The 17,547-nt window shown below is 33.8% G+C and overlaps 2 protein-coding genes across 2 annotated transcripts; one reads left to right on the top strand and one right to left on the bottom strand.

Moving 5' to 3' along the window:
- Positions 1 to 595: 595 nt before the first annotated feature.
- LOTGIDRAFT_195125 (hypothetical protein) lies at positions 596 to 4,262 on the bottom strand (the record flags this gene model as incomplete). The annotated part of the gene is made up of 5 exons (XM_009064679.1): positions 3,612 to 4,262; positions 3,231 to 3,377; positions 2,624 to 2,725; positions 1,400 to 1,759; positions 596 to 702 (listed from the first exon to the last, which is right to left on the bottom strand). Coding segments are annotated over exons 1-5 (843 nt in total), but the record flags the coding sequence as incomplete, so codon positions are not given.
- An 8,802-nt stretch (positions 4,263 to 13,064) lies between these two features.
- LOTGIDRAFT_89858 (hypothetical protein) lies at positions 13,065 to 13,283 on the top strand (the record flags this gene model as incomplete). Its single annotated transcript, XM_009064678.1, has 1 exon — positions 13,065 to 13,283. A coding segment is annotated over one exon (219 nt), but the record flags the coding sequence as incomplete, so codon positions are not given.
- Positions 13,284 to 17,547: the final 4,264 nt, after the last annotated feature.

The following is a 17,547-nucleotide window of genomic DNA, read 5'->3' as shown; positions in this document are numbered from 1 at the left end:
TTATTATTTCTTGGGGCAGATTTAAAGTGTCCATTTGATTAATTTCACAAACTTTTCGTCAACAACAACTCATGAGTACCTTCATTGTTTAATGATTCATGTTGATGTTTTCCAGGGAAGATACAATGTAACGTATTTAAGTTTCTAATTCAGATTAAAAAGAAAACACACGTATTAAAAAAAAATTATTTTCTTATCTAGACAGAACATGTCCAGTTCTAAAAACTATCTTTTTTTCTTTTCTTTTTTTTTTTTTTTTTTGATTTAAAAAGTAAAATCTCCAGAATGAAGAAAAGTTTTTTACACTAATCATCTCCAACAGTTTAGGGTCTACGAAACTACGCATGGTTCTTACATGGAAATAACACACACGAATTTTGAAAAAGGCTAAATATTTCAACAAAACCTTCAAATCACACTTGTGTTATTTCCATGTAAGAACAATACGTAGTTTCATATGCCCCTTGGGTGTTGTATAGATGAAATCTTATCATGAGCTTGATCAGTTCCTTTTGAAAATAATATTCGCACCTCATTCTAACATCTTACTTGGAGTTATTTCCCTTGGGTCATTCTTACGGTTACTATATATATGTTTTTTAACAAGAGGTTCGAATAATAATATAATAGAACTCAGTAATAAGCAGGCACCAAGAAACTGGAAACATGAAGTATATGTACCAGTTAAATCTTTTAATCCACCTGAAAATACATAATAGTTATGATTACAGTAGTGCCTTACATAATAATAACTAGAAAAATACTAGTACGTTACTAAGTGCACCATGTCCAACCGTTTTGGTTGTAAATTGTTCGAACATGATATTTACTTGATTTTCCAAGTGGGCGAATGGAATTTACCGACTGTTCTGGTGTCCAGTACGCTTAAGAATCTTATGCTCTGAAACTATACTTCATTCATACTGATTCTGATAACTAAGTTAAACTCAGAGATACTATGCAAGAATATAAAGAATCGGAAATAAGGTTTGCTCATTATAAACTGCATTTTGACAGACAATATGTCAACAGTTTCAGATAAGTTCCAGGGTGTGGTCTTACAGCGGTCAAACATTGGAAAAAACTAGAGAAAAAGTCCTTTAAAAAAAACTTAATAACAGTCGAGCTCTTATCGCGAGTTATGCGACCATATTCGTTCTAACGTTTTTGCAGCTTCTTTGCTACGCGTGTAGTGCGCTTTTACACCACTCAGGGAAATGTTACAACGCGTGTCTTACGACCTTCTCGATCCTATGATCGATCAGCTGTTGGTAGCCCTGATTTAATCAGTAGCATCATTCACGGGAAACAACAATGATTTTTCAATAATGAATGGATCCTCCAATTAAACCAGTAGCAATGACTATGGCTTATCTTAGAAAAGAAAATGAGATCTTACCGGCAGCTGGGAAAATTACAAAAGAAGACACCCCGTGGAATATTTGCACAAAACCAAATATTTTACCAAAGTTATCTATATTCATAATATCAATAAGAATCACGGCCAACAGCGTAAAATAACTACCACCAAATATACCATATAAACACGATAGCACCATCAAAGTAGCAAAGTCATTGAAAAAACTGATGAATTGAAACACGGTTCCCAGGACAATCAACGAAAATATCACAATATGCTGGGCTTTTACAATTCTAAACTCTATGATTATTCCAGGAACAATTCGAAATATGACATCTAAGGCACCAATTACACTAAGAAGCACCGAAGATTGGTATTCACTGAGTCCATTTTCTTGAGCTAGTGGTGGGATATAGGCCTCGGCCAATACCAACCCAGTTCGTCCGAAGGCAGTAAATCCAGCAATAAACCAAAATATTGGATTTTTGAATAAATTGAGATCCAGTAAATTTTTACACTTCTTTACAAATGATTTTTTACGCAAATCAGAGGCGTCAATTTCAATTAATTCTGCAGTGTTATATTTCAAACATGGACTGCTCGCAAAGATAAAGGAGCTCATTCCAGTAATATTCATTGCACTCACCGGCGAGGAGAATGAGCAATGCTCGAGTATGCTAGCAGACATAGAGCGAGACTTCGTCTTTAAAGGAGAATCCTCTAGTTCATGAATCGCCTTTTCAGAATAATATTTAGAGGGTGTTCCAAGTTTGGGTAGCCGTTGACTGGATGTCCATACCAATATCTTGTTGAATTCAGACATATTGCAATCGCGCCGACGAATTATTTCATCTATCAGGTTACATTCGATTGAGACTGGGTCGTTTGGTGTATTACTCTGGTGATTTTCGGGCGTCTTCGGTGTCTTTTGATAATTTTTCGATATTTCATAGTATTCCGATTCTACATTTTGATTATCATCGCCTATCACTTCCAAAACATCGTCATATTGGCCTGTCTGGGCGGTTGAAACTGGCTTTTCTGATGGTTCAAACGTTTCCATCAACAAACTTTCGTCGGTCGATTTTTCCGATCCTGACAGGCTATTAGAATTTTCGTAAGTTTGTGAGGTAGGGTCTGTGTACAGAGTCGCACACAAAATTGCTGAAGCCATTATAGCACTGAAAATCAACAAAGTGTTTTGAAGAGAAAAGCTTTCAAGAAGTGTTGAAATGATCAAAGGTGTCGTCATGCCTCCAGCACTGACTCCGGCACTAGATATAGCAAAGGCCAGACCTCTTCTCTTTTTAAAGTGTCTTGAAATCAAAACGAACATTGGTCCAAATGAAAATGCATAACCAATACCTGCAAAATAAACATATTATTGAAGAACAGAGACCTTTTTGTACAACATAAAGCACAGGCTTTTACGTAAGCTTTACAAACTGTGTCTTATAATTTGACTTCATAACCAATTTTCATCTATCATTGGATTATTATTGGATTGTATGCCAGCGAATTCAGCCAATCATAGTCATCGGCAGTAAACATGAATGTAAACATTACGGCTTATTGTTTACAAACTTTCTGTCAAGGACTCTGATTGGCTGAATTCACTAACATACAATCTAACCAAATTGCTCCATTTATCAACGTCTGTGATAAAGGTGATATAGGTCTGAGTGTACAATAATGATTTGTGGAAATGAATTCATAATGAAAATTATGTGGATCGCTTTCAGAGGTCGTAGTACCATGACGGTGAAATATATTTTTCAAAATGCTTGAACTATGAGTTCCAGTGGCTGGTGTTGTTTTTGGTGATACCGACTTATTTGTCTCATATCTGTAGAAATTATTATAAACTTACCTACAAGAACACTGTGTGAAAAAATAAGGTATTCCACGCTCATTGCAAAGGCACTGAGAGCTACACCAGTTGCTGAGAGAAGCGCACCAAGTATACCATATACTCGAATAGACCAGTAATCTAGCAGAACTCCCATAATAAATAGACCTTTAAAAATAGATCAGATTAATCAGACGGTATGAAATATTTTATTCAAGTCAAAGAACTCAAAAATCCATTTATAATGTTTTACATTCGCTATTATAAAATACAGAACACAATATTCTTTGTACAAATACAAGTACGTACGAAAAGACTGTATGTAATAAACAAAAGCACGTCAGTTATACATTAACAGTTTTTATCAAAATGGTTCAAGAAAGTTTAGGTGTCTGTACTTACTAGCTAGACTGGTAATAGCCTCGAACAATCCAAGTATGATAGATGTGAAAGACACTGGAGCTTGAAATTCCTCTAAAAACTTCACAAATAACAGTCCAAATGCTTTCTGATACCCAAACTGGAGCATATTAGCAAAAAAACATGCTGAAAACAAAAGGCGTAATTTATTTATGTGTATCGGGGACACTGATAGCACCAATTTGCGCCATTCCAATTTTCGATAATGATCGGACGTCTGTGGTTCCTGCAATTCCACTTAAACTAAGTGATTGATAAAGTCACTAACTGCGAAATGCCTGAAGTGGTGACCATGTTTTGGTGGTTGATTTGGATCTTGAATATCTATAAATAGTCTTCAGAAGTATTATAACTGCACACAGACAGAGTTTATTTTACGGCATTGGGTTGGTAACAGCTGTCGATATTCTACCCTCAGAGATACTATCAATTTTGATCAGTGTAAGACCTATGCAATGAATGATTAGAGCGGATCATTGCCCATAGTGTTGAAGAACGATACAGAAAAAATACAAACACACCTGTTAATATAACCCATGCATAGCCAGTATCCGATACAAACGTTTTTGAGATATCATCAGACATATTCCTTGTCGGGTGCACAACATCCTTTCCGCGTTCTTCCTCATTCACCTCCATCTTCTTCTTCACTAAATACGAGTATCTTCTGCTGAAAGTTTAATAATAAGATACCAAATCAATACCACATGTTAAAACCAGTGATAAACTCCTTATCACTGTTAGAGTATCGTTCGACATGTACTACATGTGGCACATCAATTTGAATTAGGTGAGCACTTGTTATGGTAAAGTCAATATATTCCGACTATCCATTCCTTTTAACTTAACGCGTGCTTAAAAAACAAAAACCAGAAACTCTTTAATTTTCCATTTCCCAACGCAAAATGCAATAACTTGACTTAAAATAATTTGAATCTTGCTAAATGTACCATCTGTAACCAAATTGATCAATTTTTCTCCTTAAATGAATTTCATAAACGATGCGCAAAATTAAATTTCATGTATATTAACACATTCACAGATCCATCCAACACGCTTAGTCTTATTTTCAGACTTCCATTTCGACTATATACAGCCTGGTTTAATTTACCTCGAGATAAAAAAAAACCCAAGACAAATGGGTCAAAGTTAAAGAAATTCTAAAGGTTTTTTTTTTCAGTCACAATGAAAGCATCGATTTGATCCTTTTAAATTCACATTGGGACGTCTGTGGTTCTTGCACTTCCACTCAAAATAAGCGTTTTATGGCGTCACTACCACAAAGGGCCTTATATAATATCAACAGTATGTGCGATAGTGACGTCACAAAACGCTTAGTTTTGCAAGAACAACAGAAGTTCCACTGAAAATTGGAATGGTGCTAATTGATGCTATTAGTATCCTTAATATCTATAACATCTTTAGGAAACCCTTTTACAATCCCTTTAAGTTAAGTGACCTTACATTTTATAACCTCGAGATTATCTAATTACAACATAAAGGTATATGGTCAACTAAATTGTTTTTATTTAACCGTTCAATTTCTCAGAAACGTTATCTTTACAAGATCCAGATACCTAGTCATTATTATCATTACAATAATATTTACTAATCTTACGACACGTTACGATGCTTCCAACAGCTAGAACGCCCTCACGTGGCAGAATCCATTTATTCAGCTTTCACTGGTTTGAAATGTTTAAACAGGCCTTATCAAATACACATGCATGGATTAGTGTTAACCACTGATTTCTGATTTGCAGCACAGTATGTTTTAATTTTCTAGGAGATCTGCCAAGAATTTCAATGATAAAGGGATTAAAATTAACAAGAAGCGATGTTACAATGAATTAAAGGGTGATGTAGCTGCATCAACAGATGTCCGTAGTTCAGCAAACATAGTACAACAAAATTGATACGATATGAAACTGGTTCAATTATGTAATAGTATTGGTATAGGTATGGTATGAAAACCCACAAAATTATGCTTGACATTCAATATCCCATCATTTCAGGTAAATGACCAACAGAACATCATGAAGGTGAATATCTTTGGATACCGTTGGCTTTGGGGTTAGTTTACATTTCTCTGCTGAGGTTTACTGCATCTATACGATTCTGGCACCTACCTGGCGTACGTTTAAAAAGAGATGTGTTGATATTGGCAGCAAACTGTAGAGATTCCGTCTACGACTCTTGTGTTCTGTATACGAATGTGCCTATTGTTTAGTGACAGCTTAAATAGTTCTTACCAATACCATGGTGGTTCAGTGGTACAATCAGAATTATTATTTGTGAAAGTCGGGTTCATTACAGATTGACTGTTCTGTATCTGAATACATGCAACTAAACTCAACACTCTGTGCTCTCGAGAAAATTTGCGGTTCCCTCTGATGAATCATAATATGTAAAAATTGTCCTGAAATATCTACTTCTGGTAACACAACAAGCACTTTTTGATGAAGTTGCAACCATGGTCTTGTAAAACTATGCTATAATGATTGAAAAGGTTTAGTTGTTTTTTGTGTGTTCAGATATCTTTTGGATTTTGGTAGAGTTGAGGTCAATCGTAATCTAGGTAAAGATTAAATATTTCTATAAAAAGAATAATAAGACCTAGATTAGGTTCAGTGAGCTACAATCACAAAAAAAACAGTCCTCGAGATGAAATTTACCAATAAAATTGGCAATCGTGCACTGATCAAATGTAATCCAAAATAGGTCTATGATATATTGCGATTATTATGATTAGAACTCAACGATGAAAGACAAACGAGTGAATTAATCAGAAATACAACAATTGTAACCTTCAAGACTCGCATGGCGTATTTTCTTACCGGTTAGGCATCAGTGGCGACTGCAGAACTTTGGATTGGAGTGGGTCACCCTAAAATAAATTCGAATCTGTCTAATTGGGAACAGTTTGAAAAGAAAATTAATTCGAATTTTATATCTATAAGTATCATTTAAGTACTCATTAAAAGTATTTCAACCACACCCTCTCCTCTCGTTCTCCAAACCGCCACAGCTTGACATTAAAAAAACTTTATATTAACTCAATGGATATGTTAATAATAACAGGAAGTTTGCAATTATCTTCAATCACTGAAACAAGGCACAATTAATAACAAAATATCATCGGGTCAAATGGTCAGGCGGTCATTTGAACCAAAAACTATGAATTAAAGCGTTGTTTGTTTGAAAATAAATTTGTGGTGAATTTGTGAAAGTTTGTATTTTTGTTTCCATTCAAATGCATGCAACTATTTTTAAAATATTGGCCGGAGATTTAATGAAATTTCAAATTCATCAACTCAAAGAACGACCAAGATTAGAATTACATGACCGAAACATCTGCCTCTTTCCCAGCCTCTGGTGGCTATTTGGAAAGTTGTTAGTTACTCCAGCCTATAACTGTCGAAATATTTATCAAAGGTCGTAATTGAGGCAGATGTTTCGGACTACATATCTTGATAACTGATTTTTGGGCTTCATTAATGCATAGATTTAACTCTAAACCTGATGATGAAAGATTAATTTTCAGAAGGAAAGTTTTTCTATATCACATCTATTTATTAAGAAATTTTAATTGCAAATATCATATCATTTGACCCTAGGATAATTTGACATTGTAATGTGACCTTTTGAAGGTTAAATCCTGATCTCTTTATCAGATAGTTATATAGGCCTATGAACTCTTGAATGGTCATTTGGGAATATGAACAGTGGCGGCGCCAGCCTTCTGGAATTGGGGTGCAAATAGGGGGCAGACTGATTAATGAGGAGGGGGGATGGGGGAGGTGGGTTGCAACTGCCGGGTGGAGATTCCAGATGTGGCGCCGCCATTGAATATAAAAACATACCTTATTGATAATTTTATACGAAATACCATGTCCACCTTGTCAGCAGATAAATTGGAACAATGGTAGTCCTATTTTCTTATTTTCTATTTAATTTTGTCAATTTTGTACTGATACATGTTTCTTGAGCAACGGTACGATTATACACAGGTACATAATTATTATCTTGAAGCGTTGCTTAAGGAACATGGTAGGTTAGCCTACTAATAGTACAATAGTCTTAAAATGACTTTGCACTGTTAAAAGTTTACATAGAATATAAAAAAAAAACATCTTCGTCTGCGAAATTTCAATCAATCACTGTATTAATAAGATACAGTGGTGGAGCAAGGTTTACGACCGAGGTTGCCCGAATTTCTAACCTTGTATTATGAGATTTTTGCCCGAAAAACTTACTTTTACGTGTACAGTATATATCCCTAATCAATCGATTTAAGTAATATAAGAATAGTAGGCCTATTTACTTCGTACAAGTAGATTGTTGTCTTTAAACTATGACCCAACTATCCTGAAGGATTCTTTTTTTTTAATGTAACGTTAAGTGATGGATCTCATGTACTTGAGTAGTTGTTAGTGTTTGCTTAATCAAGTCTGTTAACAGTTTCAAGAAGTTAAAGGGACAGTTTGCTAATTTTTATAATCAAAAAACGTCATAAATTATACTTAAAGTATGCTCACGTCAACTTACATAAACTTTCTAAATATAGTTTTGGCGTTAAAATTTAACGACTGTTTTGTTTTTAGTTCAAACTTTTAGATAAGTTTAAGGACACATCTCTCTAGTGTAAATTTTTCACAAATATAAGCAAAAAAAATTCTCCACCTACAGAAAAAGCAGAATGTCCCTTTAAATGCGTTTAATGATAACTTACAAGGCGGGCTTTCAAACCTTGTTATAAAGCGTGAGCTGAGAACAGTTTTAAATAACAACTTTAACAAAAGAACTAGCCCAGGTCATGTGGTAATAAACAAAAAACAAAGGGATTAGGATTAAAGGTGTAAAATATAAATCTAATAATCAACTTATTATGTTTTTAAATCGACTTTGATTTACAAATGAATTTGTGAATACGGTAGCTCGAACACCGTTCATTAAAATTACGCGATATCGTACACCGAGACTTGGGGTACAAAAATCCAAATCTCAAATGCTTCACCAATGGCTATCCTGTCCACATGTACTTGTGGTACCAACAGGGGGGTTGATTTGAGTCATGAACATATGTAAATAGTCTTCAGAAGTGCTCAAATGTACGAAAAAATTCAAACTAGGAATTGCTTTTCCTATTTCTACATAACATTATCCATATATGGCAGTGTCTTAAAAAATACAACTTTAAAACGCGGATAATTCTGGACACACATAGATTTGAAAGCTAATGGCAGTGGCGGCTCCAGCCTCAAGAGACCGGAGGTACTAATAGGAGGAAGACTGACCCAAATGCGGCTGCGGCCACGTTGCCACAGGGTCGCATGTCCTCATTCAATGCACTGAACTGAAACCCGCTCGTAAGCCACTGCTAGAGTACCTGGAAACCAACGGCATACCACTCACCATACAGAATGTTTTGGCTCCACCCACGGACCACTGGTATACGATAATGGAACTAGTCTTCCATTTTATAACCAAATCTGTCTTGAACAGATAGGCTAAGTTTTTATACTCAAAGTTTCTTAACACTTTTTAATTATATCCAATCAATTTAACAAGTTTCATGGCAGAAACATCAGAGAACATCTTTCCCCCTTTTGTTGAAAGCTTCCCTCCCTTTTCCTCACTCTCTTTTTTTTTCTTTTTCTTTTTTTCGGATCTTCTAGTTTTCCAACAGATAACAGATAATCTAACCAAACCAAACCAAACCAACGACTGCCTTCCGACTACCATCCGACTGCCAATCAACAAGAAATACCATGATCAGAACGAGTTTGGAAGAATGAAGGAGATCGAGTAACTCACGCCACACCATCCAGGGCCGAGTTTCACCGCCATGTCATTCGACCCGACCAGATCTAACGAAGAATCAACAACCAAACCAACAACACAGAATAATCCAATTTGAACCAATCCAACTATCAACTACTACGACTACCAACAACTACCTAGTTTGCGATACAGCATCCGCTGGAAGCGAACATTAACTTGTCATCTACCTACCTACCCACCCAAATGCGGCGTCTTGTTACAAGTTTCTCACCGAGCGTCAAGACAGGGTTCTCCTATAAGAATATTTTCTGTTTTCTGAGTTTTAAAGAAACGTTCATTGGATAATAGTAATTTTAGACTCCAGATAAAGGAAAGTAACTGTGCAAATAATCTGAGTAAAAATAAAGAAGAAGGCTTATGTTTATAATCTCAATTTTTTTATATATATTTTGTCAAATGGGGAATCCCTCAAAAATATTCTGCGAAATATTGTTAACATCATTAATTTAAATGATATCCAGGCCGAATCCAGGCCACAGGTCAGACTATAGATATTTCCAAATGTTTCATTGAGTTACCCTGTTGACTTTTCAAGGAAAACCAATTTTTAAACATTACTGGCAGACTTTTGTTAATAGAGACGATTTTGGTCCATTTTCATCTCCAAAATATCTCAGAGAGAAGATGTGTTATTTCAATTGAAACTTGACAAAACTTTATGTTCCTCTCAATTTGTATTCAGATTGTTTCTATTCCCATTTACATTTCAAATTTGCATATCCTCTCTGTGGAATATAAGATATTAGTATGTAACATAGAGGATTATAACAGAGATAACAACCATTTAATTATATTGTTTTTATAATAAATCTAATAACTTTACATTAAATAATAAATAAATAAAATTCAAAGTTAACAAGACAATATCCTGATATGTGAAAAGTAGGAAAACCATATTGCTTAATGCAAAGTTTATCATATTCTACAAGATTTACTTAGACAAAATATCACAGCCATTTGTATAGATAAACGTCATAATCACATATGACTTTCAAACATATTGTAGGCCACAACCCTGCTGTGTCAAGTAAAAAAAATAATGCTCTGTAATTATCAATTGAAGAGCTGAGATCATTGAAATGGGCTGAACTCATTTTTTTTTCAATTATATACTAGTTTGGTGAAGATGAAAAGTTAAAATTATCACAGACCTTTATCACAATTTCAAATCAAAATACATCACAATATTTTGAATAAAGAGGTTGATACAATAAAAAATACCCGTGCCAAACAGATGTCAAAAATTATTATGTAATTTTAAAAAAAATGGGAGGTTGGTCAAATTTAGAATATACAAAATCTTTCTAAATACTTTGGAAATAAGGATTTGGATTTATAAGTGAAACAACACACTAGGCAAGCAGCTTTGGTTTCAAACAGCCTCCTATGGAGGTTATACTAGGGTTAGGAAATATACAGATTCAGCTTACCAAGAACTGTTTAGGTTTGACAATGCCTAGAGTTTAACAGCTGATACATGTCATTTCCAGATATATAATACCCATTGACAGTCGGGTTAACATAGTATTTTATAGGTCACAAGACTTTTGTATTTGTGTTGAACTATGTGTCTATTAACAAATTAAAGTTACAAAGCATATTGAATATATCACAGAGCATTAGGTCTAAAAATCGAAAGTAGTATCCCAGAAATAGATACCTTCCTAAAATTCTGTTTATTCAAAGTTTATAACTTTGTTTAAAGATTTGACACTATCATATTCTTACCCTTTGTCCTTTCTCATTATTATTTAAAGGTGTCATAAATGAGCAATCAAATTAATCAGTGTAACAGTTTGTTATAGAGATAGAGGGATTGTTAAGTGGTTTTCAAAATTGTGTATGTGTAACGAAGACACAGATAGCATCAATTTGCACCATTCCAATTATCAGTCAGACATCTTTGATTGCTGCAGTTCCAAAAATATAAGCGTTTGATGACATCACATACAGAAAATATGCCTGTGTCACAAAAAGCCTTTGTGAACAATGACGTTTTAGTAGAATTGCAGGAACCACTAAGGTCTGATAGAAAATTGGAATGGTGCAAATTTGATAAACATCTCAACAAAAACATTCAAAATTTTGAAAACCACAAGTCCAGAAAACAATATTATTCCTACAAATTCTCTTTGAATTTAAGACCAAACTTGTTATGAAATTAATGCAAAAACAATGTCTTTCTCATATTGTGTATGAAGAAAACTCATTAAAAGACCACTACTAAAAATATTCACTACAAAAATGAGATTGCTAATCTAATCTAAAGTTCAGTGTCTAAATATTGATTACCGGTACTAACAACATTTTTAGTAAAATTTTGCAAAAAATTCTATAAAATAAGTTTCAGGGATATACATTAATAACAGAAACCATATCTTAAAAAACAGTAATAAATATTGTAAACTTTTACATTCAAACATTTGAAATGTTTCATTGTAAATTAGTAGCATTACTTTACTACCTTACCTCTCTGTATCATTCAAAAACTTCAAAAACTTTGAGGAAATGTCAAGATTGGTTCTAATTCAGAATTTCATATTATTATTAATTCTATAATAAACAATTGTATAGTTTCATCAAAAAGAGAAAAAAAGGCTGCAGACTAAAATATATAATTATGCTTTTAAGGTGATAATGTTGTACACTACCCAAAGTAAGCATTTGACTAAAAAATATAAATTAATTAAGCTAAATAAGATAAGGTTTTCTAGCTTTTGTATGTGTTTCATTTTACACATACAGATTCTTTGCATTTTTTTTTTATTTCTAATATTGAAGTCTGATTTCTGTACCTATAATCCCACAGGTTTTTGATCATGATCTCTAAATCTCTTCTGTTATTTCTTCAAGCACAGATGTTAGAAGGGAAATCAGAATGGTGCAAATGCTAACCTGCTACTCACACAAAAGTTGGAAAGCCTCTTTTGAATCCTTGAAATGTCAATTTTTCTTAAAATAAATACAATAAATTAAGCAGATATATCATTCCATTGCGAAAATTTCATAGAATCTCTACCATAATCTAAAGGCATTTCTCGTACATAGTGAGCATTATCCCAACCTCTAGCTACTTGATTTCTGAGAGCAGTGTAAGGCATATGAGGTTTGGGTATTGAAGGTTTGTTTATGAATGTGTCATCATTGAAGAGTTCAGTGTGGAGAGGTTTAGTGGAGGAATGAAAGGCAGTTCTTGGTCTTAACATGGTCACAGCAGGTACTTGTCTGGATATAGCTTGACTTTTGTGATACATATATGGACTAGTCTCTGGGTATCTTTTAGACTGATCTATTAAATATGTTCCATTATCTAAGTGACTGTGTTCTGAAAAAAAAAATAGCTTCTAGTTAGTTAACATGAGAGTGAGAGAAAGCTGCTAAAGGAACTAAAAAAGCCTATTCACCAAATAGTACTTCCCTGAGTGCAATCAATTCAATCAAAAAGTTCTTCCGTGAGAGCAATCATCCTTCCCTGAGTTCAATCAATACAATCAAGAAGGTCTTTCATGAGAGCAATCATCCTTCCCTGAAAGCACCAATCCAATCAAGAAGGTCTTCCCTGAGAGCACCAATCCAATCAAGAAGTTCTTCCCTGAGAGCACCAATCCAATCAAGAAGTTTTTCCCTGAGAGCACCAATCCAATCAAGACGTTCTTCCCTGAGAGCACCAATCCAATCAAGAGGGTCTTCCCTGAGAGCACCAATCCAATCAAGAAGGTCTTCCCTGTGAGCATCAATCCAATCAAGGTCTTCCCTGAGAGCATCGATCCAATCAAGAAGGTTTTCCCTGAGAGCATCAATCGAATCAAGAAGGTCTTCCCTGAGAGCATCAATCTAATCAAGAAGATCTTCCCTGAGAGCATCAATCTAATCAAGAAGGTCTTTCCTCAATCTAATCAAGAAGGTCTTCCCTGAGAGCATAAATCCAATCAAGAAGTTCTTCCCTGAGGGCAATCAATTTATTCCCTGAGATCTCCCAAACTAACCAAAAATTCTCTCCCTGAGCCCTTCAAACCTAATCTTCGCTGAGCACTTCTAACCTTGAACTTCTTCCCTGATAGAAGATAGTCTTATATCAAAAATGAATTATTATGGAAGTAATAAATTGAAGATTTTTGTGTGAATTATCCACAATTCACAATGCAGCCGAGCATCTGATTTAATGCTTATCACTTGTAATACAGTATCTACTTACTTTGTCCATCAAACAAGATATCAGCTAATGAATCAGCTGGAGTTGTTACTTTATAATATACATTATAGGTACTGGAAAAAATAATAAAGACAAGTCAATGTACTGAGGTAGGACTAGTACTGTTTGGCCCTTTCAAATGTAAGCTTAATAAAAGTAGCCAATAGTCAGATACGTTAACTTCTGACAGGACAGTTGTGATAACTTGCCTTTCAAAAAGATATATTAGCTAACTTGCCTTGAAAAGTCAGTTAAATATTTTGCCAATGATGTTTGTGGTAAGGAAATACTTAAACTACATAGAAGATAAGGTCAACTTGAGTCAGTTGAGTGGAACTCCCATAATTTCTTAAAGGCAGCTGAACCAGAATATCATTTGTATATTGTATCAACATTTGAATAATACAACATAATTTTAGTAGGCCTACCTTCTAGCTACTGATGGTATAAATCGAATTTTCTTTGCCCTAACAAATATACCATGTTGATCCATACACTGAAAATACTGTCGTCCAATATATGTTCCATTGTGCTCACCAACTGAAAAGACATTGAAATTATATTTTTTTCATGTCACAAGGTATGTTTTAGCTATGAGTTATTAGACAATTAAAAAAAAAAATCGAATCCATTCTAATTTTGAAAGTTTATGGCTTATTACATGTGTACAATAAAATAATGAATATTTCCAACAAAAAAAAATTCATATACTTGGGTCTTTGGAGGGGCAGGGATCTTGTGAGGTGAACATTCTGAGAAGCATTAGACACTTAATTCACCTTTTGTTTGTGTCACAAAATTCCAGCATTGGAGAGGGAAGAAATTTGATTGGCTGGTAGTGTCATCTAACAGATGAATGTTAAAGAGATTAAAAATTAAAGCTAATGAAAAGCTCGAATTCTAATTAGAAAGTGAATATTTCTATACTTACGTCTTTCATCTAAAGCCACACCAACCCAATCACCTTTTTTACCAACAACACAACCTTTATATTTCACTATGCCTCTACATACTATTCCTTGATATAATACTTCAACCTCTTGTCCTTCATTGATGTTAATAAATAATACCATTTTGATATTCTGCAATATGAAAATAAAGGGGAGCTAATAGTGGTTCATGCAACTTTAAAGGAAACCACATCGGGCCTTCCATGGAATTCAGGTGTATTGATTTAACAATTTTAACCTTAAAACTATGGGGACAAACAATTTGGCTTCATACTACTACTGGTGCACTGCATCGGTTTTTATGAGTAACTTCAGTAAGTCTTCATTGACAATGACATTAACATGTAGACAATACCGAATTGCAAGTTAAAATATAGTCATGCCAGACAGAGGAGTATTTGGCTTAAATTGTGACCCATATTTTTACCAAATCTCCTACACCTGCCCCTTTTTCCACCTCGTTTCTTGCATGGTTTTGAAGCTAGAGCATGTGGTAAGCTAGCAAGAATATCAGTATGGTGGCAGTATCAGTAGTGTAGGGTACGAAAGTAGGTCTATCAGTATAACTTATTAATAATTGTCCACAATAGCCATAATTGCATAGGATAGGTCCTTATTATATACAATACAGTGCGGATCCTCCCTCGTATTATAATCTAACACCTTAACCCTGCATTTGACATTAAGGCCTGTATATATTTCCTTACAAATTAAACATATTTAGTAACCTTACCTTGTTTCTTGACTTCAAATTAAGCTATATGTAGTAGTAAACTCACAAAATATAGACCTGACACTTCTCAAACGGGCACCTGTTATTGTGTTATTGTCACTTTCCTTTATTTACTTCCGTTTCTAAGCTAAATTTACTTTTAACTACCGACAGTACGATATTTATGACGCCAAATCACAAGATAATTCGACCTAATCAGATTTCATTTAATAATTCAAAAACTATGTTTACTAAAGGTTTCAATAGTAAATGACTGATGATCACCTTAATCTATCAGAATTCGGTGGTTCTTGTTCTAGGCTATTTAAAATGCTTTAGTCTTGAATAAATCATTTAAGGACACTTCGACAATTCGACAATTCGACCTGTAGGTAAGGGAGACTACTCTTAAAAATACGAGAAAATAGTGCTGGATAACCCAGACTGGCTAACTTAAATTTCAACCAATCAAATTGTCATATTTATTTTGCATAGGGAAATTCGAATTCTATCAAGAAGAAAGGTTGAAAAAGTGAGTTTTAAATTTATTTATTAATTACTAAGTAACTAGGCTTAATATGAAATAATCAATAACAGATTCATATCTATTTTATTAAACATAACTATGAAATAAATGACTCAGATAATGGTAAGAAGTAGACTATGGCTTGAGAAATATAAGCGAAGAAATGGCTAAAAAATTTGAGAACACAGATAAACCGAATGCAGTTATTACTAGGTCTAGTGTTTTTTTTTTTTTTTTTTTTACCAAACTTGGGACATTGTCAATTATTGATACTAAGTGTGTACAATGCACTTCTAATTATTTTCAAAAATTTAAAATTTGATATATTTACGGTATCAAGACAGCCAATCAAATCACTAATACAGTAGTAGTAGTGCCTAATCCTAATGGCAGAGAAAAATTTCATAATTTTCACTACTTGTCGTTGAAATTAAAGATTGTGATCAACATACATGTAAACTAGGTGTTGAGTGGCCAGAGAAATAGCACTGATAGTGATAACATTAACAGTATGTCAATTCTTTTTCAATTTTACAGGTGCTAATAAATTAATGAGATCATGGATCCACCAGACAAGATTGATGCAGTCAAAGTTGCAGTGCGAATTCGACCAATGCTGCAGAAGTAAGTTTCATATTATTTATTTGTTTTATATTAATCTTTTTAAACAATATTATGAAAATAGCTATACCGGATATTTGCTTAATAATTGTTATAATAACCATATTTTTTGAAGATTACGCTATGATATTCTCTGCTACCCATTTTGGGGGGTTGATTTTAGTCTTAAATATATGTAAATAGTCTTCAGAATTACTAGAAATGTACGAGAATCACAATTTTTCATTTAAAAATACTTGAAACTAGGAATTTTACTCGGTATTTCTTTAAGCTTAGTTCTTTTCTATATACCTTATATTGAGTATCTTCAATTGAGTCGTCATTTTAACATTCAATCGCAGATAATTCTGGACACACATGGATTTGAAAGCTCAAATTTTGACAGTGAGCTTTGAACACTATTACTGATTAGCTTAGCTAAATAGACTAAAGTATGAATGGTAAAAAAAAAAATGGCCTACCTGTCCCTCTAAAGAAATAATTGGATGAATCACATGGAAATGCCATCACCCTATTCTATTAGTCTTCTAAAAAGTGAAACTTGATCAATAAATGTTTTTTAATTTTAGAGAGAGACAAAATGGACTAATTAGTATGTGGGAGACAAAAGATAAGTCTGTAAATCAAAGAGATGAAATTCAACCAGTTTACACATTTGGTGAGTTTAATTTTATTTGCGTCAAATTTCTGTGATTGAATTATAAACGCTTATTGATTAAAGGTCATCATTCGTCCAGGGGTTGATTTGGATTTTAAACACATATGTAATTAGTTTTTATTTTGGTACCATTTTAGATTTTTCAAAGGGCCATTTTGAACTGTTTTAGGGACCATATTGACCAATTTTTACTACTCAACTAATTTTGGGTCCATTTTGGTTAGGTGCTAAATTTACTATAACCCTCAGAAGTACCCATACCTCCAACTATATTTTACTTTCTATTTCCGTTTATATGTTTTCTAAGAATTGCAGAGTCTGAAGGAAAGACAAGTCATCATTTTCAAACGCAGATAATTCTGGACATACATGAATTTGAATGCTAGAATTTTGACAGTGGGCTGTTCTGAGACTA

Source organism: Lottia gigantea (assembly GCF_000327385.1).
Source record: "Lottia gigantea unplaced genomic scaffold LOTGIsca_64, whole genome shotgun sequence".
NCBI classification, from domain to species: domain Eukaryota; kingdom Metazoa; phylum Mollusca; class Gastropoda; family Lottiidae; genus Lottia; species Lottia gigantea.
The sequence above is the reverse complement of the archived record's forward strand: the minus strand, read 5'-3'. Positions and strand labels throughout refer to the sequence as shown.